Source organism: Zea mays, chromosome 4 (genome assembly GCF_902167145.1).
Source record: "Zea mays cultivar B73 chromosome 4, Zm-B73-REFERENCE-NAM-5.0, whole genome shotgun sequence".
NCBI lineage: Eukaryota > Viridiplantae > Streptophyta > Magnoliopsida > Poales > Poaceae > Zea > Zea mays.
This window is the reverse complement of record NC_050099.1, coordinates 183,579,175-183,605,147: the sequence shown is the minus strand read 5'-3', so window position 1 is coordinate 183,605,147 and position 25,973 is coordinate 183,579,175. Positions and strand designations below refer to the sequence as shown.

Here is a 25,973-nt window from a genome sequence, read left to right as displayed (position 1 = left end):
GATGGGGGCGGGCACGGCGCAGGCGAGCTCGGCAGTGGCGGGAGCGGCGCGACCAGATCTCCAGCGAGCGCGGCTAGGCCGGGTCTTCGGGCAAGCGCTCCGGCGTGCTGCTCGGCCATCTTCGTCTGGCGAGCTGTGCGGCCATCTTCCTCGGTGCGCCAGGAATGACATACGGCTGCGAGGAGACGTCACATGTGCCAGGAGACTTGCGCGGCAGATCCCAGTCGTGCGTCGTGCGCGGCTCTGGCAGGTCCCAGTCTTTGCGCGGCTCCAGTCTTTGCGCGACTCCGGCCACCTGCTCGTCCCTGTCATCGGCGCTCGCTCTGCACAGCCACGACAAGCTCTGCTCAGCTACGATGAGTTCTCCTGTCAACAGCAGGGGCTACGGCGAGCTCTGCTCAACGCTCAACTACGTGTTGCTCTGCTTGTTGAGCTTAGCGTGTTGAATTGTTGAACATGAAATTGAACATGTGCTGTTGAATGTTGATAAAACCAATACTAAATCGCTCAAATATATTCGCTTTGGCTCCGGCAGGTCCCTTAATATATTCACACTTTTGCAAAACCTTATGGTATATTTATCTCAAGCAATTGAGACCAAATTATGACTCCATGCCAAGTTTCACTATTTTTTTACAAAACTTGATATTTATTTATTTATTTTTGGCTAGAAAAGGTATTTAAACCATATAAATTAGTAAATAATAAAAATGTGCCATCTTTCCATGAAGTAAGTTTGTAACTGTTAGATGAACTAATGGTGCACTTTTGAAGCAAAAACAATGACAAACGTAAGAAATATAGCACAAACACTGATGTTATAGTTGAATGTCATGAAACTTAGAGATAGATATGTCGATTTGTGAAGCACCTATATTGAAACTTTTGCATAACCTCATGGTCCATTTATCTCAAGTAGCTAGGACCAAATTATGACTCCATGCCAAGTTTCACTATTTTCTAACAACATTTGATATTTATTTATTTATTTTCAGCTTGAAAAGGCATTTAAAGCATATAAATTAGTAAACAATAAAAAAGTGGCATCTTTACATGAAGTAAGTTTGTAACTGTTAGATGAACTAATGGTGCACTTTTGAAGCAAAAACAATGACAAACGTAAGAAATATAGCTCAAGCACTGATGTTATAGTTGAATGTTATGAAACATAGTGAGAGATGTGTTCATTTGTGAAGCACCTATATTGTCACTTTTGTATAACCTCATGCTCTATTTATCTCAAGCAGCTAGGACCAAATTATGACTCCATGCCAAGTTTCACTATTTTTGGACAACATTTGGTATTTATTTATTTTCAGCTTCAAAAGATATTTTGGTATGGTTTATACTAGTACGTACACGTTATAAAGTTGTTTTTGCATTACATACACGAATTTTGTATCTGTCCCATTGGTTACTTCGTTCCGCTGTGAGGCTCCGTGTGTGATAAGGGAATGGGTTCGAATCTTGGCCCATGCAGCATTTTTTGTCCTTTTTTCTGCGGACGTAATAGCGCCGTGAGGGGATTTTTGAGTGGGTTGTGAAGGTGGAGGGCAAAACTGAGTACAGAATTTGGGCGGGGTAGATCTGAGCAAGACGTCCAGACTAGTGGGTGAAATGTAAATGTCCCTATTCTTTTTATCTGTGTGGCTATTTTGATTTCCATCGACAACTGTATGGCAACAATCATTGCTCATTCAAACATTAAACAAAATTACCATGATGTTCCATTTTGATGTAATTTCTAAAATCCAAGTTGAGGTTTCCTTTGTTATTAATTTTCAAACAGATTGAACCTTGTGCATATGGAGGCAAATAGGTCTAATCTTGTTGTTGGCTCGAATCCATCACAGTTTGCAAATATTAATACATGAAACTTTGATGGATGCTATTACAACATCATGGAGGATGAGGTGACCTAAATTTTCATGTGATCACTACTATCAATTTCAGTTATATGATTGTATCGCCATGTCCACCATGTAGGATTCGGACCATAATGAACATGTACATGAGGTACAAGGGCTGCGCACCGAGGATCTTGAAGTAGCCAACATAAGGGGATCGTATCCAGTGCACAAGGGCCACGCCGTGCACAAATGCACAAAACGAAATCTGGTCGTCCATTTTCCATCCAACGGCCGTCGCAAATATGCAGATGAACCCTCCCGCAGCCCCCGTAGCTTGTCGAGTCTGTTTTGCGAAAACCCCCCGCGGCGGACTTTCCCTGAGCGCTCTAGGCAGGAAGCTTATGAGACACGATATAGCGATCGGACCTTGCCGCGGGACCCTTGCTGCCATGCCGCCGACCTCGCCTCCCGCCGCTACTACCGACGCCGCCATGGAGTACCACGTCGGACTCCCTCGCTGCGCATCTCACCAACAGCCACCTCCCTTGTCGCCGTCGCCATGTGACAACTGCGGTATGGCGGAGCCGCTCCCAGTTTGCCCTAGTGACAGTTTGATATCACTCCTCACTGCCATGGATGCGCGACGGGCAGCCGACCCTAGTGGCAGCACGACGGATGTTGAAATCCATGCTCCGGTTGAAGGTCAAGCTCCTGTTCATAGTCCTGCTCCTCAAGTCGATATGTATCCTCCTGATGCTCCTCAGACAGTTGCTTCTGTCTATGGTCCTATTGAATGCACACATCACGTTGATACTGAAGATGGACTTAGTACACCAAAAAAGGCTCCAATCCATTCTACAGCGGTGAGAAATTTGTGACCTGATCCCATTCACATTTGTTTTTCTTTTTATTGTCACAATTATTGCAATTTGACCTGACAACACATTGATTTTTCTCATTATAGTCGCCGTGGTTTGTACCTGATTGTGAGATCAGATTGAAACCTGTCGTTGGAATGACATTTGATTCTCTCAATGAAGTGGAAGAATTTTACAAGACATATGCACATGAATGTGGTTTTTCAGTTCGTATAGGAGCTCAAGGCAAGAAAAGCGATGTGATTGAGCATAAGAGGTTCGTGTGTTCGAGGGAAGGTTTTACAAAGAGACGTGCTGAACCAAACAAGCAAAAGAAGCACTTAGAAACAAGATGTGGATGCAATGCACGCATATATATGAGATTGGGTCAGGACAATAGGTACTATATCGCTTCATTTGTTGAGGAGCATAACCATGGTCTGGTCTCGCCTGATAAAATTCCTTTTCTCCGATCGAACCGAACAATCAGTCAAAGAGCCAAGACTACCTTATTCATGTGCCACAAAGCAAGTATTGGTACCTCTCAAGCATATAGACTCCTACAGGTTAGTGATAAATTTGACAATATTGGATGTATGAAGCGAGACCTCCAGAACTACTATCGGGGACTTAGAGAGAAAATAAAGAATGCTGATGCTCAATTATTTGTGGCACAAATGGAGAGGAAGAAAGAGGCAAATTTTGGGCTGCTTTAAACAATTGTGTATGGAGTTCAGAAACTAGAGAAGAATTTGAGATGTGGTGGACTGCTATCATAGATGCTTATGGTCTTCATAGCAACGAATGGTTGGGTAATAGATTTAAAATTCGTGAGTCATGGATTCCAGCATTCTTTATGGATATATCTCTTGCAGGAGTTCTTAGAACTACATCGAGATCTGAAAGTGCAAATTCATTCTTCAATCGCTTTATCCACCGCAAGCTATGTTTCGTTGAGTTTTGGCTTAGATTTGATACGGCCTTGGAATGCCAACGACATGAGGAGTTGAAAGCTGATCATATTAGCATACATAGCACACCTGTCTTATGTACCCCATGGGCTGTGGAGAAACAAGCAAGCATATTGTACACGCACAATGTGTTCAAAATATTTCAGGAATAAGTGATTGCTGCTAGAGACCATTGCTCTGTTCTGGGAACTACAAAACAAGAGGATGTTAAGTTTATTATAGTTAGTGATGGGTCTATGAGGGATAGAGTGGTTCAGTGGTGCACATCAAATGTTTTTGGATGTTGCTCGTGCAAACTATTCGAAAAAATAGGAATTCCATGTCGCCATATCATTTTGACATTGCGAGGTGAAAAGCTATATGAACTACCTTCATCTTATATTTTGAAGAGATGGGAAACAAGATGCAAGAGGTAAAAGAAATTATGATTTGTACTAATCTTCTCATCCTATTTGTGTATCCTCTTACTTGAACATCTTTTTGACATGTTACCTTAGAGCGTGTGTGTATGATGATGAAGGCAACCTATTGGAAGAAAAGCCCGAAGACGCTAATGAAGTGGAAAAAAGAAAAAAGATAGCAGTGGTGCGAAACAAGATAGAAGAGGCGATCCAAAGAGCAAAGAGTTCAAAAGAAGCCTTGGATTTCTTAGTTTCAAGTGTTCTCAACATAGGTGATTCCTTGGGACACATTGTACCTAGCATAGTGCAACCTACACAAGAAGAATATGAGAATTTTATTGGTTGCAAAATTCCACCAGAAATACAAATACACCCTCCAAATGATGTTCGATCAAAGGGTAGAAGTAAAAGAATCAAGAGAGCAAAAGAACTATTGAAGCCTCGCAAAGGAAAGAATGCGAAGAATATGGTGAAGGAGCCACATGTATAGAATTCTGGTTGAATTTAGTTGAATGTTAGCTTCATTTTGGTTCTCAATGTTGAGTGAATGTTGCTGAAATTTGCTTATGGGTGTTAGTTTAATGTTGCTGAAATTTGGTACTGAATGTTAGCTGAATATTATCTTCATTTTGGTTCTCAATGTTAAGTGAGTCCTCACTGAAACCATCACTCAATTTTTGTCCAACACATTCACAATATTGGCTCAATTTTTGTTCACTGAAACAATCACTCTCTCTTAATTTTTGTTTACTACAACCCAATCAATCGGTACAATTACATTGAATGACTCAAAATCAAAATACACAAGCTGCACTTTGTTTCACTCTAGTAACAATGGAATGAGCAGCACTTTGTTTCCAGCCATTTCAACCAGGCTGTAACGTTGGACTCTCTGCACTTTTCAACCACACACGCTGGACTCCAATAGTTTACAATCACCTGCAAGAAACCTGGATAGCTAACAAAATTGATGCTGGAGCAACAAAAAATTGTGCTCGAAATTCATTTTTCAGGCCGAGGGAGGCTTCAGTCTCGTTGTGATAAGCAGCAGCATCAGGACATTACGTCGGACAGCTTCACCGGACCTGAGGCAGCTACCGTGGCCACCACCAGATCCATGCCGACCATGCGCGAGGACGAGGCAGCTTGCGACGGTGCTGGTGTCGAGGAGCTGCGCGCCCTTGACGTGGAACTGGAGCTTGGCAGCGTGGTGCTCGCGAGAACTGAAGACTGAAGCTTGATGTGGAACTGGGGCTTGGCAGCCCCTCGCTAGCATGCCCACATCTCCCACCTCGGACTCGCTAGAACTCAAGCGCGGCAGCGTAGATCGGGCTGCATAGTTGTCGCCGAGGGATGCATCTCTGAAAGTCGCCTAGAGGGGGGGTGAATAGGGCGAAACTGAAATTCTCAAAAATAATCACAACTACAAGCCGGTTTAGCGTTAGAAATGTAAACGAGTCCGCGAGAGAGGGCGCAAAACAAATCGCAAGCAAATGAAGAGTGTGACACGCGGATTTGTTTTACCGAGGTTCGGTTCTCTCAAACCTACTCCCCGTTGAGGAGGCCACAAAGGCCGGGTCTCTTTCAACCCTTCCCTCTCTCAAACGGTCCCTCGGACCGAGTGAGCTTCTCTTCACAAATCAAAGCCGGGAATAAAGCTTCCCCGCAAGGGCCACCACACAATTGGTGCCTCTTGCCTTGATTACAATTGAGTGTTGATCACAGGAGCAAGTGAGAAAGAAAAGAAGCAATCCAAGCGCAAGAGCTCAAAAGAACACAGCAAATCTCTCTCGCTAATCACTAAAGCCTTTTGTGGAATTGGAGAGGATTTGATCTCTTCCGTGTGTCTAGAATTGAATGCCTAGCTCTTGTAAGTGGTTGAGAAGTGGAAAACTTGGATGCAATGAATGTGGGGGTGGTTGGGGTATTTATAGCCCCAACCACCAAAAGTGGCCGTTGGGAGGCTGTCTGTTCGATGGTGCACCGGACAGTCCGGTGCACACCGGACATGTCCGGTGCCCCCGCCACGTCATCACTGCCGTTGGATTCTGACCGTTGGAGCTCCTGACTTGTGGGCCCGCCTGGATGTCCGGTGCACACCGGACATGCACTGTTCCTTGTCCGGTGCGCCAGTATGGGCGCGCCTGTCTTCTGCGCGCGCAGAGCGCGCAATAAATGCGTCGCAGGTAGCCGTTGGCGCCGAAATAGCCGTTGCTCCGCTGGTACACCGGACAGTCCGGTGCACACCGGACATGTCCGGTGAATTATAGCGGAGCGACTGCTGCCCGTTCCCGAGGCTGGCGAGTTCCGGAGGCCGCGCTTCCTTGGAGCACCGGACACTGTCCGGTGTACACCGGACAGTCCGGTGAATTATAGCGCGCCGGCCTGAGAAATTCCCGAAGGTAGCGAGTTCGAGTTGGAGTCCTCTGGTGCACCGGACACTGTCCGGTGTACACCGGACAGTCCGGTGCCTCCAGACCAGAGGTGCCTTCGGTTGACTCTTTGCTCCTTTGTTGAATCCAAAACTTGATCTTTTTATTGGCTGAGTGTGAACCTTTTATACCTGTATAATCTATACACTTGAGCAAACTAGTTAGTCCAATTATTTGTGTTGGGCAATTCAACCACCAAAATTAATTAGGGACTAGGTGTGAGCCTAATTCCCTTTCAATCTCCCCCTTTTTGGTGATTGATGCCAACACAAACCAAAGCAAATATAGAAGTGCATAACTGAACTAGTTTGCATAATGTAAGTGTAAAGGTTGCTTGGAATTGGGCCAATCTAAATACTTACAAGATGTGCATGGATCGTTTCTTTCTTATTTAACATTTTGGACCACGCTTGCACCACATGTTTTGTTTTTGCAAACTCTTTTGTAAATCCTTTTCAAAGTTCTTTTGCAAATAGTCAAAGGCAAATGAATAAGATTTTGAGAAGCATTTTCAAGATTTGAAATTTTCTCCCCCTGTTTCAAATGCTTTTCCTTTGACTAAACAAAACTCCCCCTAAATGAGATCCTCCTCTTAGTGTTCAAGAGGGTTTTGATATATCCTTTTGAAATACTACTTTCTCCCCCTTTTGAACACAATAGGATACTAATTGAGACGAAGTTTTTGAAATTGGTGGTGGTGCGGTCCTTTTGCTTTGGGCTCATGCTTTCTCCCCCTTTGGCATGAATCGCCAAAAACGGAATCATTAGAGCCCTTCAAGTGCTATCTTCCCCTTTGGTCATAAATAAATGAGTTAAGATTATACCAAAGACGAAGTCCTTTTGCTTTCTCCCCCAAAGATGGAGAGTCTCTTGGAGCGACGGCGAAGGATGAGTTACGGAGTGGAAGCCTTCGTCTTCGTCGAAGACTCCAATTCCCTTTCAATACACCTATGACTTGGTTTGAAATAGACTTGAAAAACACATTAGTCATAGCATATGAAAGAGACATGATCAAAGGTATATAGAAGAGCAATGTGTGCAATTTAACAAAAGAAGTTCCTAGAATCAAGAATATTGAGCTCATGCCTAAGTTTGTTAAAAGATTGTTCATCAAGAGGCTTGGTAAAGATATCGGCTAATTGATCTTTAGTATTAATGTATGAAATCTCGATATCTCCCTTTTGTTGGTGATCCCTAAGAAAATGATACTGAATGGCTATGTGTTTAGTGCGACTATGCTCGACGGGATTATCCGCCATCTTGATTGCACTCTCATTATCACATAGCAAAGGGACTTTGGTTAATTTGTAACCGTAGTCCCGCAGGGTTTGCCTCATCCAAAGCAATTGTGCGCAACAATGTCCTGCGGCAATGTACTCGGCTTCGGCGGTGGAAAGAGCGACCGAATTTTGCTTCTTTGAAGCCCAAGACACCAAGGATCTTCCCAAGAACTGGCAAGTTCCCGATGTGCTGTTCCTATTGATTTTGCACCCTGCCCAATCGGCATCCGAATAACCAATCAAATCAAATGTGGATCCCCTAGGATACCAAAGCCCAAACTTAGGAGTATAAGCCAAATATCTCAAGATTCGTTTTACGGCCGTAAGGTGAGCTTCCTTAGGGTCGGCTTGGAATCTTGCACACATGCATACGGAAAGCATAATGTCCGGTCGAGATGCACATAAATATAGCAAAGAACCTATCATCGACCGGTATACCTTTTGATCCACGGACTTACCTCCCTTGTCGAGGTCGAGATGCCCATTGGTTCCCATGGGTGTCTTGATGGGCTTGGCATCCTTCATCCCAAACTTGTTTAGAATGTCTTGAGTGTACTTCGTTTGGCTAATGAAGGTGCCCTCTTGGAGTTGCTTCACTTGGAATCCTAAGAAATACTTCAACTCCCCCATCATAGACATCTCGAATTTCTGTGTCATAATCCTACTAAACTCTTCACATGTAGACTCGTTAGTAGACCCAAATATAATATCATCAACATAAATTTGGCATACAAACAAGTCATTTTCAAGAGTTTTAGTAAAGAGTGTAGGATCGGCCTTTCCGACTTTGAAGCCATTAGCAATAAGAAAATCTCTAAGGCATTCATACCATGCTCTTGGGGCTTGCTTGAGCCCATAAAGCGCCTTAGAGAGCTTATAGACATGGTTAGGATACTCACTGTCTTCAAAGCCGGGAGGTTGCTCAACATAGACTTCTTCCTTGATTGGTCCATTGAGGAAGGCACTTTTCACGTCCATTTGATAAAGCTTAAAGTCATGGTAAGTAGCATAGGCTAATAATATGCGAATTGACTCAAGCCTAGCTACGGGTGCATAGGTTTCACCGAAATCCAAACCTTCGACTTGGGAGTATCCCTTGGCCACAAGTCGAGCTTTGTTCCTTGTCACCACACCATGCTCATCTTGCTTGTTGCGGAAGACCCATTTGGTTCCTACAACATTTTGATTAGGACGTGGAACCAAATGCCATACCTCATTCCTAGTGAAGTTGTTGAGCTCCTCTTGCATTGCCACCACCCAATCCGAATCTTGTAGTGCTTCCTCTACCTTGTGTGGCTCAATAGAGGAAACAAAAGAGTAATGTTCACAAAAATGTGCAATACGAGATCTAGTAGTTACCCCCTTATGAATGTCGCCGAGGATGGTGTCGACGGGGTGATCTCGTTGGATTGCTTGGTGGACTCTTGGGTGTGGCGGCCTTTGCTCTTCATCCTCCTTGTCTTGATTATTTGCATCTCCCCCTTGATCATTGTCGTCATCTTGAGGTGGCTCGTTTGCTTGATCTTCTACTTCATCAACTTGAGCCTCATCCTCATTTTGAGTTGGTGGAGATGCTTGCGTGGAGGAGGATGGTTGATCTTGTGTATGTGGAGGCTCTTTGGATTCCTTAGGACACACATCCCCAATGGACATGTTCCTTAGCGCTATGCATGGAGCCTGTTCTTCACCTATCTCATCAAGATCAACTTGCTCTACTTGAGAGCCGTTAGTCTCATCAAACACAACGTCACAAGAAACTTCAACAAGTCCTGAGGACTTGTTAAAGACTCTATATGCCCTTGTGTTTGAGTCATATCCTAGTAAAAAGCCTTCTACAGTTTTAGGAGCAAATTTAGATTTTCTACCTCTTTTAACAAGAATAAAGCATTTGCTACCAAAAACTCTAAAATATGAAATATTGGGCTTTTTACCGGTTAGGAGTTCATAGGATGTCTTCTTGAGGATTCGATGTAGATATAATCGGTTGATGGCGTAGCAGGCGGTGTTGACCGCCTCGGCCCAAAACCGATCCGAAGTCTTGTACTCATCAAGCATGGTTCTTGCCATGTCCAATAGAGTTCGATTCTTCCTCTCCACTACACCATTTTGTTGTGGGGTGTAGGGAGAAGAGAACTCATGCTTGATGCCCTCCTCCTCAAGGAAGCCTTCAATTTGAGAGTTCTTGAACTCCGTCCCATTGTCGCTTCTAATTTTCTTGATCCTTAAGCCGAACTCATTTTGAGCCCGTCTCAAGAATCCTTTTAAGGTCTCTTGGGTTTGAGATTTTTCCTGCAAAAAGAATACCCAAGTGAAACGAGAATAATCATCCACTATTACAAGACAATACTTACTCCCGCCGATGCTTATGTAAGCAATCGGGCCGAATAGATCCATGTGGAGTAGCTCAAGCGGCCTGTCGGTCGTCATGATGTTCTTGTGTGGATGTTGGGTTCCAACTTGCTTCCCGGCTTGGCATGCGCTACAAATCCTGTCTTTCTCAAAATGAACATTTGTTAATCCTAAAATGTGTTCTCCCTTTAGAAGCTTATGAAGATTCTTCATCCCAACATGGGCTAGTCGGCGGTGCCAGAGCCAACCCATGTTAGTCTTAGCAATTAAGCAAGTGTCGAGTTCAGCTCTATCAAAATCTACCAAGTATAGCTGACCCTCTAACACTCCCTTAAATGCTATTGAATCATCACTTCTTCTAAAGACAGTGACACCTACATCAGTGAATAGACAGTTGTAGCCCATTTGACATAATTGAGAAACGGAAAGCAAATTGTAATCTAATGAATCAACAAGAAAAACATTGGAAATGGAATGGTCAGGTGAAATAGCAATTTTACCCAAACCTTTGACCAAACCTTGATTTCCATCCCCGAATGTGATTGCTCTTTGGGGATCTTGGTTTTTCTCATATGAGGAGAACATCTTCTTCTCCCCTGTCATGTGGTTTGTGCACCCGCTGTCGAGTATCCAACTTGAGCCCCCGGATGCATAAACCTACAAAACAATTTTAGTTCTTGACTTTAGGTACCCAAACGGTTTTGGGTCCTTTGGCATTAGAAACAAGAACTTTGGGTACCCAAACACAAGTCTTAGAGCCCTTGTGTTTGCCCCCAACAAACTTGGCAACTACCTTGCCGGATTTGTTAGTAAGCACATATGAAGCATCAAAAGTTTTAAATGAAATAGCATGATCATTTGATGCATTAGGAGTTTTCTTTCTAGGCAACTTGGCACGGGTTGGTTGCCTAGAGCTAGATGTCTCACCCTTATACATAAAAGCATGGTTAGGGCCAGAGTGAAACTTCCTAGAATGAGTTCACCTAATTTTGCTCTCGGGATAACCGGCAGGGTACAAAATGTAACCCTCGTTATCCTGAGGCATGGGAGCCTTGCCCTTAACAAAGTTAGACAAATTCTTAGGAGGGGCATTAAGTTTGACATTGTCTCCCCTTTGGAAGCCAATGCCGTCCTTGATGTCAGGTTGTCTCCCATTATAGAGCATACTACGAGCAAATTTAAATTTTTCATTCTCTAAGTTATGCTCGGTAATTTTAGCATCTAATTTTGCTATATGATCATTTTGTTGTTTAATTAAAGCCATGTGATCATGAATAGCATCAATGTTAACATCTCTACATCTAGTACAAATAGAAACATGCTCAACATTAGATGTAGAGGATTTGCATGAATTAAGTTCAACGATCTTAGCACGCAATATATCATTATTATCTCTAAGATCGGAAATTGTAACATTGCAAACATTTAGTTCTTTAGCCTTAGCAATTAAATTTTCATTTTCTATTCTAAGGCTAGCGAGAGAAATGTTTAATTCTTCAATCCTAGCAAGCAAATCATCATTATTATCTCTAGGATTGGCAATCGAAACATTACAAACATGTGAATCAACATTAGCATTTAAACTAGCATTTTCATGTCTAAGGTTGTCAATCATCTCATGGCAAGTGCTTAGCTCACTAGATAGTTTTTGACATTTTTCTACTTCTAGAGCGTAAGCATTTTTAACCTTAACATGTTTCTTATTTTCCTTGATTAGTAAGTCCTCTTGGGAGTCCAAGAGATCATCCTTTTCATGGATGGCACTAATTAGTTCATTTAATTTTTCCTTTTGTTCCATGTTAAGGTTGGCAAAAAGGATACGCAAATTATCTTCCTCATCACTAGCATTGTCATCACTAGAGGATTCATATCTAGTGGAGGATTTAGATTTAACCTTCTTTTTGCCGTCCTTTGCCATGAGGCATTTGTGGCCGACGTTGGGGAAGAGGAGTCCCTTGGTGACGGCGATGTTGGCGGTGTCCTCGTCGTCGGAGGAGTCGCTTGAGCTTTCGTCGGAGTCCCACTCCCGACAAACATGGGCATCGCCGCCTTTCTTCTTGTAGTACCTCTTCTTCTCCTTTCTTCTTCCCTTCTTGTCGTCGCCCCTGTCACTATCACTTGATAATGGACATTTAGCTATAAAGTGACCGGGCTTACCACACTTGTAGCAAACCTTCTTGGAGCGGGACTTGTAGTCTTTTCCTCTCCTTTGCTTGAGGATTTGGCGGAAGCTCTTGATGACGAGCGCCATTTCCTCATTGTCGAGCTTGGAGGCGTCTATTGGTTGTTGACTTGGTGTAGATTCCTCCTTCTTTTCCTCCGTCGCCTTGAATGCGACGGGTTGAGCTTCGGATGTGGATGTATCATCAAGCTCGTTGATCTTCCTCGAGCCTTCGATCATGCACTCAAAACTTACAAAATTCCCGATAACTTCCTCGGGGGTCATTTTAGTATATCTAGGATTACCACGAATTAATTGAACTTGAGTGGGGTTAAGGAAAATGAGAGATCTTAGAATAACCTTAACCATTTCGTGGTCGTCCCACTTCTTGCTCCCGAGGTTGCGCACTTGGTTCACCAAGGTCTTGAGCCGGTTGTACATGTGTTGTGGCTCTTCCCCTTTGCGAAGCCGGAACCGACCGAGCTCCCCCTCGATCGTTTCCCGCTTGGTGATCTTTGTGAGCTCATCTCCCTCGTGCGCGGTTTTGAGCACATCCCAAACTTCTTTGGCGCTCTTCAACCCTTGAACTTTGTTATACTCCTCTCTACTTAAAGAGGCGAGGAGTATTGTTGTTGCTTGAGAGTTGAAGTGCTCGATTTGGGCCACCTCATCCTCATCATAATCCTTATCCCCTACGGATGGTACCTGTGCTCCAAACTCAACAACATTCCATATACTTTTGTGGAGTGAGGTTAGATGAAATTTCATTAAATCACTCCACCTAGCATAATCTTCACCGTCAAAAGTTGGCGGTTTGCCTAATGGAACGGAAAGTAATGGAGTATGTCTAGATGTACGAGGGTAGTGTAAGGGGATCTTACTAAACTTCTTACGCTCTTGGCGTTTAGAAGTTACGGAGGGTGCATCGGAGTCGGAGGTCGATGTTGATGAAGTGTCGGTCTCGTAGTAGACCACTTTCCTCATCCTCTTGTGCTTGTCCCCACTCCGATGTGGCTTGTGAGAGGAAGATCTCTCCTTCTTCTCTTTGTGGTGAGAAGAAGATTTCTTCTCCTTCCCTTTGTTGGAGGAGCTCTTCTTCTTCTCCTTCCTCTTGGTGCGGGACTCTTCCGATGAAGTGCTCCCGTGGCTTGTAGTGGGCTTTTCGCCGGTCTCCATCTCCTTCTTGGTGTGATCTCCCGACATCACTTCGAGCGGTTAGGCTCTAATGAAGCACCGGGCTCTGATACCAATTGAAAGTCGCCTAGAGGGGGGGTGAATAGGGCGAAACTGAAATTCTCAAAAATAATCACAACTACAAGCCGGGTTAGCGTTAGAAATGTAAACGAGTCCGCGAGAGAGGGCGCAAAACAAATCGCAAGCAAATGAAGAGTGTGACACGCGGATTTGTTTTATCGAGGTTCGGTTCTCTCAAACCTACTCCCCGTTGAGGAGGCCACAAAGGCCGGGTCTCTTTCAACCCTTCCCTCTCTCAAACGGTCCCTCAGACCGAGTGAGCTTCTCTTCTCAAATCAAAGCCGGGAATAAAGCATCCCCGCAAGGGCCACCACACAATTGGTGCCTCTTGCCTTGATTACAATTGAGTGTTGATCACAGGAGCAAGTGAGAAAGAAAAGAAGCAATCCAAGCGCAAGAGCTCAAAAGAACACGGCAAATCTCTCTCGCTAATCACTAAAGCCTTTTGTGGAATTGGAGAGGATTTGATCTCTTCGGTGTGTCTAGAATTGAATGCCTAGCTCTTGTAAGTGGTTGAGAAGTGGAAAACTTGGATGCAATGAATGTGGGGGTGGTTGGGGTATTTATAGCCCCAACCACCAAAAGTGGCCGTTGGGAGGCTGTCTGTTCGATGGCGCACCGGACAGTCCGGTGCACACCAGACATGTCCGGTGCCCCCACCACGTCATCACTGCCGTTGGATTCTGACCGTTGGAGCTCCTGACTTGTGGGCCCGCCTGGATGTCCGGTGCACACCGGACATGCACTGTTCCTTGTCTGGTGCGCCAGTATGGGCGCGCCTGTCTTCTGCGCGCGTAGAGCGCGCAATAAATGCGTCGCAGGTAGTCGTTGGCGCCGAAATAGCCGTTGCTCCGCTGGTACACCGGACAGTCCGGTGAATTATAGCGGAGCGGCTGCTGCCCGTTCCCGAGGCTGGCGAGTTCCGGAGGCCGCGCTTCCTTGGAGCACCGGACAGTCCGGTGAATTATAGCGCGCCGGCCTGAGAAATTCCCGAAGGTAGCGAGTTCGAGTTGGAGTCCTCTGGTGCACCGGACACTGTCCGGTGTACACCGGACAGTCCGGTGCCTCCAGACCAGAGGTGCCTTCGGTTGACTCTTTGCTCCTTTGTTGAATCCAAAACTTGATCTTTTTATTGGCTGAGTGTGAACCTTTTATACCTGTATAATCTATACACTTGAGCAAACTAGTTAGTTCAATTATTTGTGTTGGGCAATTCAACCACCAAAATTAATTAGGGACTAGGTGTGAGCCTAATTCCCTTTCAATCTCCACTTCAATTTGGGGAATGAAGAAGCCCGGGGAGAAAGAATGACGGCGCGGGGTTTTTTTTCACAAAACAGACTCGGCAAGCTACGGAGGCTGCGGGAGGGTTCATCTGCATATTTACGACGGTCGTTGGATGGGAGACGGACGACCAGGTTTCGTTTTGTGCATTTGTGCACGGTGTGGCCCTTGTGCACTGGATACGATCCCCAACATAAGTGCAAAAAAGAAAGTAGCTTGGAGAGCAAAGAACTTCAGCCATCAGAAGGATGAGGTTATATGTTCTGCTTGGATAAAGGTTAGCCAAGACGTGATAATTGGCATGAACCAAACGAGCGGTGGCTATTGGAAGTGTTTTGCCGATTACAGTGGCAAATACAAGCCTAAAGGACCACAAAGGACACAAATAGTTGTACAACATAGGTGGAAGACAATTAAAAAGGAAGTGGCCAAGTTTTGTGCGTACTTGTTTGGAATAGAGCACCAAAATGAGAGTGGGAAAGTGGCAAAAGATGGGTAACTTTTCTAGTTACTTTTTTTTTATCTTGGTGACATATTGGGTTCAATGGTACTGATGTTTTAGTTTTTTTACAGCTAAAGGATGCCATGAAGATGTTTGAGGAATTACAAAATCACCCTTTTCAATTCACACATTGCTGGATATTACCGAGAAATGAGAGAAAGTGGTGTGAAAGGTCTACTGCAACAAGTCCATGGAGGATTGTAATGAAGATCAACCACAAAAAATTTCACATTCTGGTGAACCTGAGGCGACAATACGTCTTGAGGGTCGTGACTCATGCAAGAAAAAGCGTGTAGTAAATACAAATAATGCACCCGTTGACTCCATTGCTCGTGTTTGTAGTGCATGAGCGTATGACCAAGAATCGCGAGCTCGTTGAGGTTAAACGTGATGAGCAGCACAAGGAGATACTTGCACGCAGGGAGCGTGAGCTTGATTTGAAGGAACAAGAGATAGGAGTTCAAGATCATGGCTGTGTACATTGATGAGGTGACAGAGGACAGGAGAGCTTACTACCTAAACCTGCAGTGATGAATTATGGAGAAGAGTACCAAAAACAACGATAGTTCAACTTAGATTAGAGTGCTATTTGACAATGAACTATGTGTTGCAAGCTATGTCTATGTTATTTAAATTTTGGAACTTGTATTAGTGAATAATAAGTGACCTTGCAGAGCTAAGAGATCTTGCAGAGTGTCGGCGAGATCTTGCAGAGCTAAGACATCCGGTGCAAACCTCTCTTCTCCCCACAAAAAAAATATAGATAAATTGGTCAATCCGGAGTTCCGGACCTATAATGCTCCGCTGGAAAAAGACGTTTTAAGTTTCAGTTCGTTTACTAAGCTCTCCCCAATGGCCAATCTCCCTAGGTCAAAAATGCCACCTCGAGATGCCCAGCAGCTGGGCTACTCAAACCGGACAGTACTTACAAAACTAATAGCCATGCTAGTCAACTGGTTAGTGTATGGCCATATGAAGATCTACGAGCAGTAGAGATACTCTTATTCAGTAATTAACCCTGTCCTGCTGATAGCATCAGTAGCTCAGTGAGCACCCAGCTGGAGTGTAGCTTACGATTAGTGGCAAATCCAATGCGTATCGGTCGACTAAAACAAATACTACAATTACTGCAGTCTACTGCTCCAAATTAGCAGTGCCCAATCCCAACGCACGCCCAGGCCCAGGTATAGTTTTCAACTCCTCCTACCTAGCCTGTGGATTCGCGTTGCATCTCAAGCTAGCAGGGAGACACGAGACAGAGAAATGCAGCAACGCAAGGCCAAGGTTGTCTGGGGTGGCGCCGAGAGCGCGGCGGCGCAGGAGATCCCGGCGTCGTCGCAGCTGGCGATGGCACACAACAGCAGCTGGCCTGAGGGCGAAGGGGCTCCGGAGCACTCACCAGTGCCGCGGAAGAAGAGGCTTTCCCTGGACGAGAAGCGATGGAACACGGTGGTCAACGTCATGCTTGTCGCCTTCGTCATGGCCGTGCCGCCGGTCGTCGTCGTTTTCGCTGGGGGCGGCATTGCGCCCGCGGTCTGGATCGCGGCCGCCAAGGCCCAGCTACGCCGAGGTGAGTTACACACTTCCATTTCATGTCGTTGTTTATTTCTCGTGGTACCTGGATATGGATTTTCGTCTGCTCCAGGTTCCGGCGATGGCCCACCAGACAGACTTCTCGGCGGCCTCCTGGCCGATGGACTCGATGAGAGAACGTGCCGCAGCAGGTACGAGTCCTCCCTGTACAGCCGGAGGCCGGCACGGCGACCTTCACCGCACCTCATAGCAAAGCTGCGGAGACACGAAGAGCTCCAGAGACGGTGCGGGCCGAACACCGACGCGTACAGCCGCGCCGTCCAGCAGCTGAGGGCCGGCAAAAGCGTGGGCTCGCCCGAGTGCAAGTACGTCGTCTCCATCTCGTACCGTGGCCTCGGCAACCGCATCCTGGCCGCCGCGTCGGCGTTCCTCTACGCGGTGCTCACCGACCGCGTCCTCCTCGTGGACCCCAGCAACGACATGGGCGAGCTCTTCTGTGAGCCTTTCCCCGGCACGACGTGGCTGCTGCCGCGGGAGTTCCCCCTCGCGAGCTACACTAACTTCAGCATCGACACCGCCGAGAGCTACGGCAACATGCTGAAGAACAGGGTGCTCAGGGCCGACGTGCCGCCGCCGCCGACGGAGACGCAGTTGCCGGCGTTCGTGTACCTCCACCTCGACCACGACTACGGCGACGAGGACAAGATGTTCTTCTGCGACGACGACCAGCGGCTGCTGTCGAGCGTGCAGTGGCTGGTCATGAGGACCGACATGTACACCGTGCCGGGGCTGTTCCTGGTCGCGGCGTTCCAGGAGGAGCTCGACGTGCTGTTCCCGGAGCGCGACGCCGTGTTCCACCACCTGGCGCGGTACCTGTTCCATCCGACCAACCGCGTCTGGGGCCTCGTCACGCGGTACTACCGCGCGTACCTCGCGCGGGCGGAGCTCCGTCTGGGCGTCCAGGTGCGCAACTTCGATCCCTGGGCGCAGCAGTCGCCGGTCGTTCTCCGGCAGATCACGTCGTGCCTGTGGAGGGAGAAACTGCTCCCGGAGGTTCTTGACACGGAAGAGCACGCCGTGCCGGCGCCGGGCGGCGCCAGAACCACGGCCGTTCTGGTCACCTCTCTCCGGTCGTGGTACTACGAGCGCATCAAGGGGCTGTACTGGGATCAAGCGACGGCGACCGGCGAGGACGTGAGCGTGCACCAGCCCAGCCACGAGGGGCAGCAGCAGTACGGCAAGAAGTCGCACGACGACCGGGCCTGGGCGGAGATGTACCTGCTGAGCCTGTGCGACGTGCTGGTGACCAGCGGCTGGTCCACGTTCGGGTACGTGGCGCAGGGGCTCGGCGGCATGACGCCGTGGGTGTTGCACAAGCCCACGAATGCCACGTCGCCGCCGGACCCGCCGTGCTTCCGGGATGTGTCCATGGAGCCGTGCTTCCATGCGCCGCACGTCTACGACTGCAAGCTCAAGCGTGGAGCCGACACAGGGAAAATGCTGCCGCACGTCAGGAACTGCGAGGATGTGAGCTGGGGACTGAAACTTGTCGATACAAAGTTGTACAGATCTTGAAATTTCAGAACAGATTTGATTACCAGGTGCTGACCAGTGGCAGGGTTCAGCTTGCTTAGCTTTGATTACCAAAAATCCCAGGAACGTGCCGTCAGGAACTACAAAACCATGGAAATGGAGTTTTCTGCTGATTGTTTCTTAGACATGTGCAGATCAGGGTCTAAATTCCTAAGGCGTTATTTGGCTGTACATCAATTCACCTCGCTCGCTCTTAAATCTCAATCATATGAATGAAGGTTGATTGCAGTGCAACTAAACGAGTTCTAAATTCTAATATATGGCTTTATGCCGTTATCCTAGGTACTCAAATCACAACCATGCAGAAAGAGAAGGACAATATTAATATTCATGTGCTGTCTTGTAACATTAATATAATCTTATCTGTAGCAGCATTCCAATGCACAGCTGTTATCATTAGCCTACAACCACCTCAATGCCATATTAGTGTTCATTTGACGGACTTTTAGTTAACATAAAACACATCATTTTGGCAAAATAAAAAACCATCCAAGCATACAATTAAACAAAAAAAAACTAAATTGTAAAAAAACACATAAACCGAAAGAAATTAAAATTTACATAATTTATAAAACTAAAATCTAATTTCTATGATGCAGATCTCAGATATGTTCTATTAAATATTTTTTTAGTTGATCATGGATCATACTAGTATGTATTTCAGTTTCACGTTAACACTTCGAGAGTGATGGTTAGTACTGTAACAGATGACTTGACTGTCTTGCAATCGTTCACGTCGTATACTCCTCCACGGTCATCCTCGATAACCATGTTATGCATAATGATACACGAACGCATCATCGCATTGAGTACTTAGTAGAAAAAAGAAAACCTAGGGTAGTGAGATGTGGAAGCGAGTCTTTAGGACCCAAAATGTTCTGTGTACGTCATTCTACGTGCCATCTTGACATATGACAAACACCAGCTTTTTGGAGTACGTGGGGGGAGAATAATCTTCACAGACACTATACACTAGGGGTAAACACCATTTATACACTAGGGGTAAACATCATCGGCGAGGTAGTACTCTTGATTGTATTTATGTACATTCAACGTGAAGTTCACATTTGGTGCTTCTCCTTCAAGTGCATTAGTAAAAACCGATGATTAGTTCAATATATTGACGTCGTTATTCGACTTCACTGTCTCCAAAAAAACGTGTCAACTCCGTAAGTTATACGTGGTAAATGCCTCGACCGTGATGGTCGGAGATCAAATATCTTGCCTTTAAACTGCTCTTTCCATCCATTCATCCAATGTCTTCCAATACACGAGGAAAACACATGTCCTTCCCCTTATCTAAGGGTCTGTTTGATTGAGTTGTGGCTGTAAAAAAACTGTTGTGGGCTGTGAGCTATGAAAAAAACTGTTGTGAGCTGTGAGGTGTTAAAAAGCTAAAATTTGTTTGGTCGAAACCACTAAAAACTATTAAAAGTTCTTCGATATATGTTTTCACAGTTCCATCCGAAAAGCCAATAAAAGCAGGCTCACGGATGCTTTCAGTTTTGCACTGCGAGAAAGTCAGTTTTTTTTTTTTAAAAAAAAAACTGCTTACTCGATCCAACTCTTTGGTTTGGCTTTTGGCTTTTAGGGAACAAAATCCAAAGCCAAAAGTCAAACCAAACACACCCTAAAAGTCGTTTAAGATCATCAATAGTCGGACGATAAATATACTCTTTGACAAAACATGAAATGACATCTCTACACAAATGTTTGAGGCACTTTAAGACCGATGGAGTCACAATACCACCATACGAATTAATTGTATCTCTTGTAGCGTCTATTTATGCGATTATAGCATGATTGAACTAGGAAAGAATCGACCAAGAAAATGAAAAGTGAGCGGATATACTGAGGATTATCATGATCAATCGCAAAGAATGATAAAATGTATTTCCTTTATCTTCCGTCCCCCTACCATGATCTATATATCAGTACACGTCGTCAGAGCTATCGGGGTGTTTATTCATTTTTCATGATAGAAAACTTTGCAACGAGCAGACCTAACAAATTCCATTTACTGTCAGAAAAAACATTATTGTCACCATTATGTGCCGTAGCATTATACAAACAAAGGTTTTGGGACGATTACTTAGGAGGAGGAGAGTGTGTGAATGGCATTTTTGTCGAACGGGTCCGAAAGGTGCGTCAAAAGATTGTCGATGGGGGCCCGGCACGAGTTACGGATTCTTGCACAATGAAGCCAAGCATAGTTAGTCGTGGTGTCTGGTTGGATATACATGGATGGATAGAAGAGGGTGACTATAATTTATATAGCGTTTGGATGAAAGTCACGTAAAAGCGAGGTAAACACCATAGTATGTCTCTGTGGTGGTATGAACCTAAAAATCGAGGGAACGGTGTCGCACCCACTTTATTATCACACTTTGATCTCAAACCAAACATATCCTCAACTAGCATTGCCGACCTCCCTGTGACAGTAAGAAATCACGTTATTAACAAACCTAGGTGTAGGCTTGTTTTTATCGCAAATTGTACCGAGAGGAATCTACCATTCTTGAATTTCTTCCAGCTTCTCTTCATCAGCATTCTCTATATCTTTCGCTGCTTCAAACCATAGGGGAAGGTTGCTGGTCACTGATACACGGAGGCCGGAGTAACTGCAAAGAATCACAGGCAAAAGCACGGGTTCGAGTCAGCCTTGTTATCCAGACCATTAAAGCCCATGCAAAAAAAATAATCTTGGCTTCGGCTAATAGGCCCAGTTTAGCAGTGCGTAAAATAAAAGAGGAAAAGCCCAAATCGGCACTTCGGTAGCTCTACTTGGCGCTGCAGCCTCGCTGGTCGAGCCAGGCGGATAGAAGCGGTAGTGTGTCTGTTTGCCATTTAGTGCCACATCGCCTATTGTTATCGAGCGCCTATCCCCAGAGATGTATAAAAGTAGGCCGTGGGCAGACGTTGCAACTCATCTTTGCGCTTGGGGCAATGACGCAGCTCATGAGGTTATACCGAGGCGCGTCAATTGCTGGTTGAAAACTATTTCCAAACCCCCTCTGCGGCCCGCAAGGGCCACAGAGAATTTCTGGAAGGGCTCCCTCTAACCAGGGTAAAGCCCACAATTCATAACTGAACTTTTGGTGATGCTTATTGATTTGACATCTTGATAATGTCTTCTACCCTCTAACCAGGGTAATACTGCTTTGACATCTTGATAATGTCTTCTACCCTCTTCTTTTTTATCTGTTTTTCAGATTTGAAGAACTGCGGGTACACCTGCCATGCCGCTACCCCGTTTTCACCGGGCCTTGGATTACTACGTACTTGCCTGTCATCTGCATATCAAGAATATCATATTCTCCAGGGAACATATTTATTGATTTCCTAGGGTATTCTATAGAAATATAAAATGTGACTAGACTCTCCATGCTGGTAGAGGCTGTTAGTAAATAATGTATTGACATAGTATGGTGCAGAGTAATACCTGTTAGTTGGATCAAGTTCTGAGGATTCGCTTGTTCTGAAACTAGAAAATATTTGCCTTTCTATCATCAGAGTCTAAATTAATAATGAGGTAATTTTTTCGCATCTGGGCTTAGTGTACTTGTTAATCCAACGGGAGTTAAATATGGTGTCTACAGGTCGCATAATACATATTTATGATATTACATAAGTATTATCATATTTTTATTAATTATATTTTAAAAAGTATATCTATTTCATTGTGTGTGTTCTATATGTGCATTTTTTTTAACAAATTTGAAGTATGCGTTTTATAATAAAATCTAAATTATATTTTTTTGGAGACCGAAACATATCTGAGAAACTGCAGAGAATTTGTTTGTATAGGCTGGACGTGAGTAATTAATTAATCAGATGCCTTACTCTTTTTTTTTATCATATATCAGGTACATGTATTTTCTTTATCCATATATATCTTCGATCGGTCGGCGTTTTGTTAGGTTTTACTAGAGATGGATAATTGTTTTCCATTAGTATTTCAGGCTAAAACCATCTAAAAACAAAGAAATATTCCTCCTTCCATAATCTGCAACGCTATAAAATCCCACGGCAACATAGGAGGTGTCTTCTAGTTATAGAAAAGTATCCGATCCTAACAGGTCAAGGCCCTCGTGATTGTGATTGCTGGGCCAAGTCAAGATCCTCCTGATTGTGATTGTGATCCAGCTAAGATCAAGTATTTGATTACACCGGTCGGCTACGCCGACTGCTCACCGACGTGCTTTCCGCGTAGCATTAGTGTTCGTACTGCGTAAAATACAACACGATTTTTGCTATGGTCTTCTTCTAGTCGCTCACAGAAAGAATACGCTAGTTTATTACTCCGAGGCTCACGTGGTTTGCTACGCCACTCTACGAGTTCTGGGCTTTCGGGCGGTGCTGCGCGTTGCCCGTTGCTGTCTGGCTTATGCTATTCTTTAGTGACAATAGGCTTTAATATTATTCATTCATGTTGGTGAAATAACGTCGTCAGTAGGTCTTAATTCACTTCAGCATGTTATAATAAAGACCCGGAGGTTCTCAAAAGTCTTTTTCTTCAAGGTTTGCCCGCAAAAGTTCTTGGATGTTAAACCATCTATCAAAGGTTCTCGAAGATTTAACATTGCGTTCGAGGTTCTAAAAGGTAAACCTTGTCTATGTTTTATTCTCGGAGGTTCTTAGAGACTAAACATTCTTTCAATTTTTATTAGATTTAATGCTTTGCTGAACATTCTTAGAGGTTTAACCTTCTCACAAATGTTCTCCAAGGTTTAACCTTTGAAGGTCCAGGATCATAAAAATTAGGGTTTCCTTTCAATTCTAGAGAACCTTTTTCTTGTGTGTCCCGAAGGTACCACTGTAACTTAACTGAAACAATGGTGTAAGTGAATTACCGTAAACTTATTTCTTTGAACACTTGTCTCTACATTTTATGCATTTATTTGTTTCTCACTGTGTTCATCTTTATCCTTTTGCCTTTCTATCGCCCAACAGCAAAAGGAGAAGCTACTATAATTTTAATTATGTTGTTCTGTTAACAGTTTCTTGTAGAAGCTAGAATAGGTAACCAACAAATATCTCGCCTAGGGGAATTTTCCGAAGACGAAAAATATTTTTTGAGAAACCTGATTGATGTTGCGATCCTATGATGGGTAGAAAGTAACCTTAAGTTCTACTTCTAAAATAGGCCCTAAAGGCTGGTTTGGTATAAGAGAAATGGAAAAGGATTACAGAGGATGAATTTCCTTGCTATTCAAAATCGAATAGCAAAGAAATTCTTCTTCTCTATCTATCCTCTTCAATTTCTCTCCTACCAACTCAGTCCTAAGGCTAGTTTGGATCCATAATTTTCCATTCGTATTAAAGGGGATTGAGGGATGACGGTGGTGTAAAACTCGTACGAAAGCCATGGCTGACTGACGAGTTACAGATTTACAGCACAGCCAGTGAGCTGGTGGCCACATGGCTCCAAAATTCAATTTATGATTCTCTTCCCCTAAAAAACAACCGTAGAATCTGGTCATCATAAAAATAAACGCACAACAACAAGAGGAAGATCCGGAGATGGACGGCCGAAGTAGCAGGATCACGGCATGGACCAGAAGCTGCCGTCATCCATCGTCATGATCTCGTTCAAGCCGTCCCAGATGTCCTGGTCCTTGGGCGGCGCCGGCCCTGTTCCCTGCAGCGTGGTCGGCGCCCGCGCCACCGCCACGTGCAGCGGCGACGCGGCGTTGGACCCGCAGTTCTCGCGGAGGCTCTGACCGGGCAACGGGCGGCGCGGCTGCACATCCCGCGCCGCCGCGGCGGCGGCGGCGTCCGGGAAGTTGAGCTTGGCGCGGCGGCCCCGGAGCTCGACCGCGGCGGCGTCGTAGGCGCGGGCGGCGTCCTCGGCGGTGTCGAACGTGCCGAGCCACTTGCGCGCGGCGCGGCGCGGGTCGCGGATCTCCGCCGCCCACTTGCCCCACGGCCGCCGCCGCACGCCCATGTAACTGCTCGCCCTGCTCCGCCTCCGCCTCCGCTTGCCCGCGCCTCCGCCGCTCGCGGAGCACTCCGCGCCATCGCTGTCGCTGCTCGACGCGGCGGCGAGGTCGCAGCCGCCGGGGCACCCGCACGCTGACGCCGCGGCGGCAGGGGCCTCTGCGGCGGCCGCCTCCGGGACCAACGACGCGGCGGCGGTGTCACCGGACACGACGGAGATGAGCGCGCGGAGCAAGAGTGCGTTCTCCTGCTCGGTGTTCGGGAGCTGGAACCCGCCGCTCTCCAGCCTCGACGTCATTGCGGGGGGTGGTGGTGGCTCTGCCGATTCGAGTGCGACGACGTGGCGTCGGTGTCGCCAAAAAGTGGCGGAGAATAGATGGCGGTCGTGTACTCCGAGGTCGCGGCGATGATGTCTCAGGGTGTTGCGCAGTGGGAAATTTATACCGTGTACGCGGAGTCGAAGCGGTGCACCGGGTTCTCATCGCGTACGTGTGAACGGAGAGTATAGTTTAAGAAGATATGAACGACGGACGGATGATCAGAGTGGAAGCGGCTTCATTCCATTTGCGGTGGTATTTTTTCTATTCTGCGGAGGCCCCATGCGGTATCATTATCTTATGATTAGTTCTTATCATGAGCTCAACGCACGTTAGTAAACATATCCCTTTTTTTTCAAGAAAGAAGTACCATTGATGTTGCTATATGACGTGGAGTGCTATCGATGTTAGTGCTTCATAACTCAAGAATTAACATACTATTGTTCAATCAAACAAACTTGGTTGCTGCGGCGTTAATCCGGCTACAACTACAGTTTCTCCGATATTTTATTTCTATAGATTACAGCTGCACCAGTCCGAATGGTTAACTAACTGTATTCGTATTGCTAGCTGTCATATGCTGTTGTGTACGAAAACACAGATTTTTTCCCTGTCCATCCTGTATCTACATACCGACTTGGCCACTTGGGGGGTTGGCCCTAGCGACCTGGACGCTGAAACTACATGTCGACTGTGCTGGCTGACGTCGTTGAACTGAATAAAACAAGTCCGCTTTGGAGAAGCCAAAAGATTCAGACCTCGACGATGGCACGGCAACGGCAATTGTCTAGTAGTAGATCCAGATGAGATCGGTCCCCAAAGTGGGTGGTAGACTATCTTGTATTCGCCGTTGAGCTAGTCGGCCGGCCCACCTAACCACTGCGCGAGGGCCGGGCCGGCGGTGCGTTACTGCGTTTAGCACGCGTCCCCGTGCCGTCGTGGAAGTCGAGTCGCGACCGGCCGAAGAGGTTCACTTGTCAACTTGTCATGTCGACCGGGCCATCCCACTCAAACCTCGCAACCCAACGACTCATCCTGTCCTCACGAACTCAAGCGTAGAAAGCCATCTCTCTAAAAACTACGGCTCGGTGATGTCATTGGACACCCAATATCTAATAGGTAAAAATTCCTATTAGAACATGAGTACAATAAATTTCAATGCTCGCGGGTATGTTATTGGACCATTTTCTATATCCATCGGGTGTGATAGGTGTAGCCATATTCTCTCATCCTAGGGGAATCACGCTAA

At 45.8% G+C, this 25,973-nt stretch overlaps 2 protein-coding genes, 1 long non-coding RNA gene, 1 other non-coding gene and 1 pseudogene across 4 annotated transcripts; 4 read left to right on the top strand and 1 right to left on the bottom strand.

The window, feature by feature from the left end:
• Positions 1-1,805: 1,805 nt before the first annotated feature.
• LOC109945877 (uncharacterized) lies at positions 1,806-15,338 on the top strand (annotated as a pseudogene).
• Positions 15,339-16,307: 969 nt separating this feature from the next.
• LOC103654232 (galactoside 2-alpha-L-fucosyltransferase) lies at positions 16,308-18,748 on the top strand. Its single transcript, XM_008681061.4, has 2 exons — positions 16,308-16,911; positions 16,987-18,748. The coding sequence occupies exons 1-2, from the start codon at positions 16,605-16,607 to the stop codon at positions 18,447-18,449; spliced, it is 1,770 nt and encodes a 589-aa protein (XP_008679283.1). The 5' UTR covers positions 16,308-16,604; the 3' UTR covers positions 18,450-18,748.
• Positions 18,749-21,395: 2,647 nt separating this feature from the next.
• Positions 21,396-21,542, top strand: LOC111591491 (U4 spliceosomal RNA). Its single transcript, XR_004858096.1, has one exon. It is a non-coding gene; the product is annotated as a U4 spliceosomal RNA (small nuclear RNA).
• Positions 21,402-21,925, top strand: LOC103654231 (uncharacterized). The gene is made up of 2 exons (XR_565979.2): positions 21,402-21,534; positions 21,680-21,925. It is a non-coding gene; the product is annotated as an uncharacterized lncRNA (long non-coding RNA).
• A 1,861-nt stretch (positions 21,926-23,786) lies between these two features.
• On the bottom strand, positions 23,787-24,815 carry LOC100280788 (ethylene-responsive element binding protein 2). The gene has a single exon (NM_001153709.2). It carries the CDS (start codon positions 24,703-24,705, stop codon positions 24,013-24,015), a length of 693 nt encoding a protein of 230 aa, NP_001147181.2. The 5' UTR covers positions 24,706-24,815; the 3' UTR covers positions 23,787-24,012.
• Between the last annotated feature and the right edge of the window lie 1,158 nt (positions 24,816-25,973).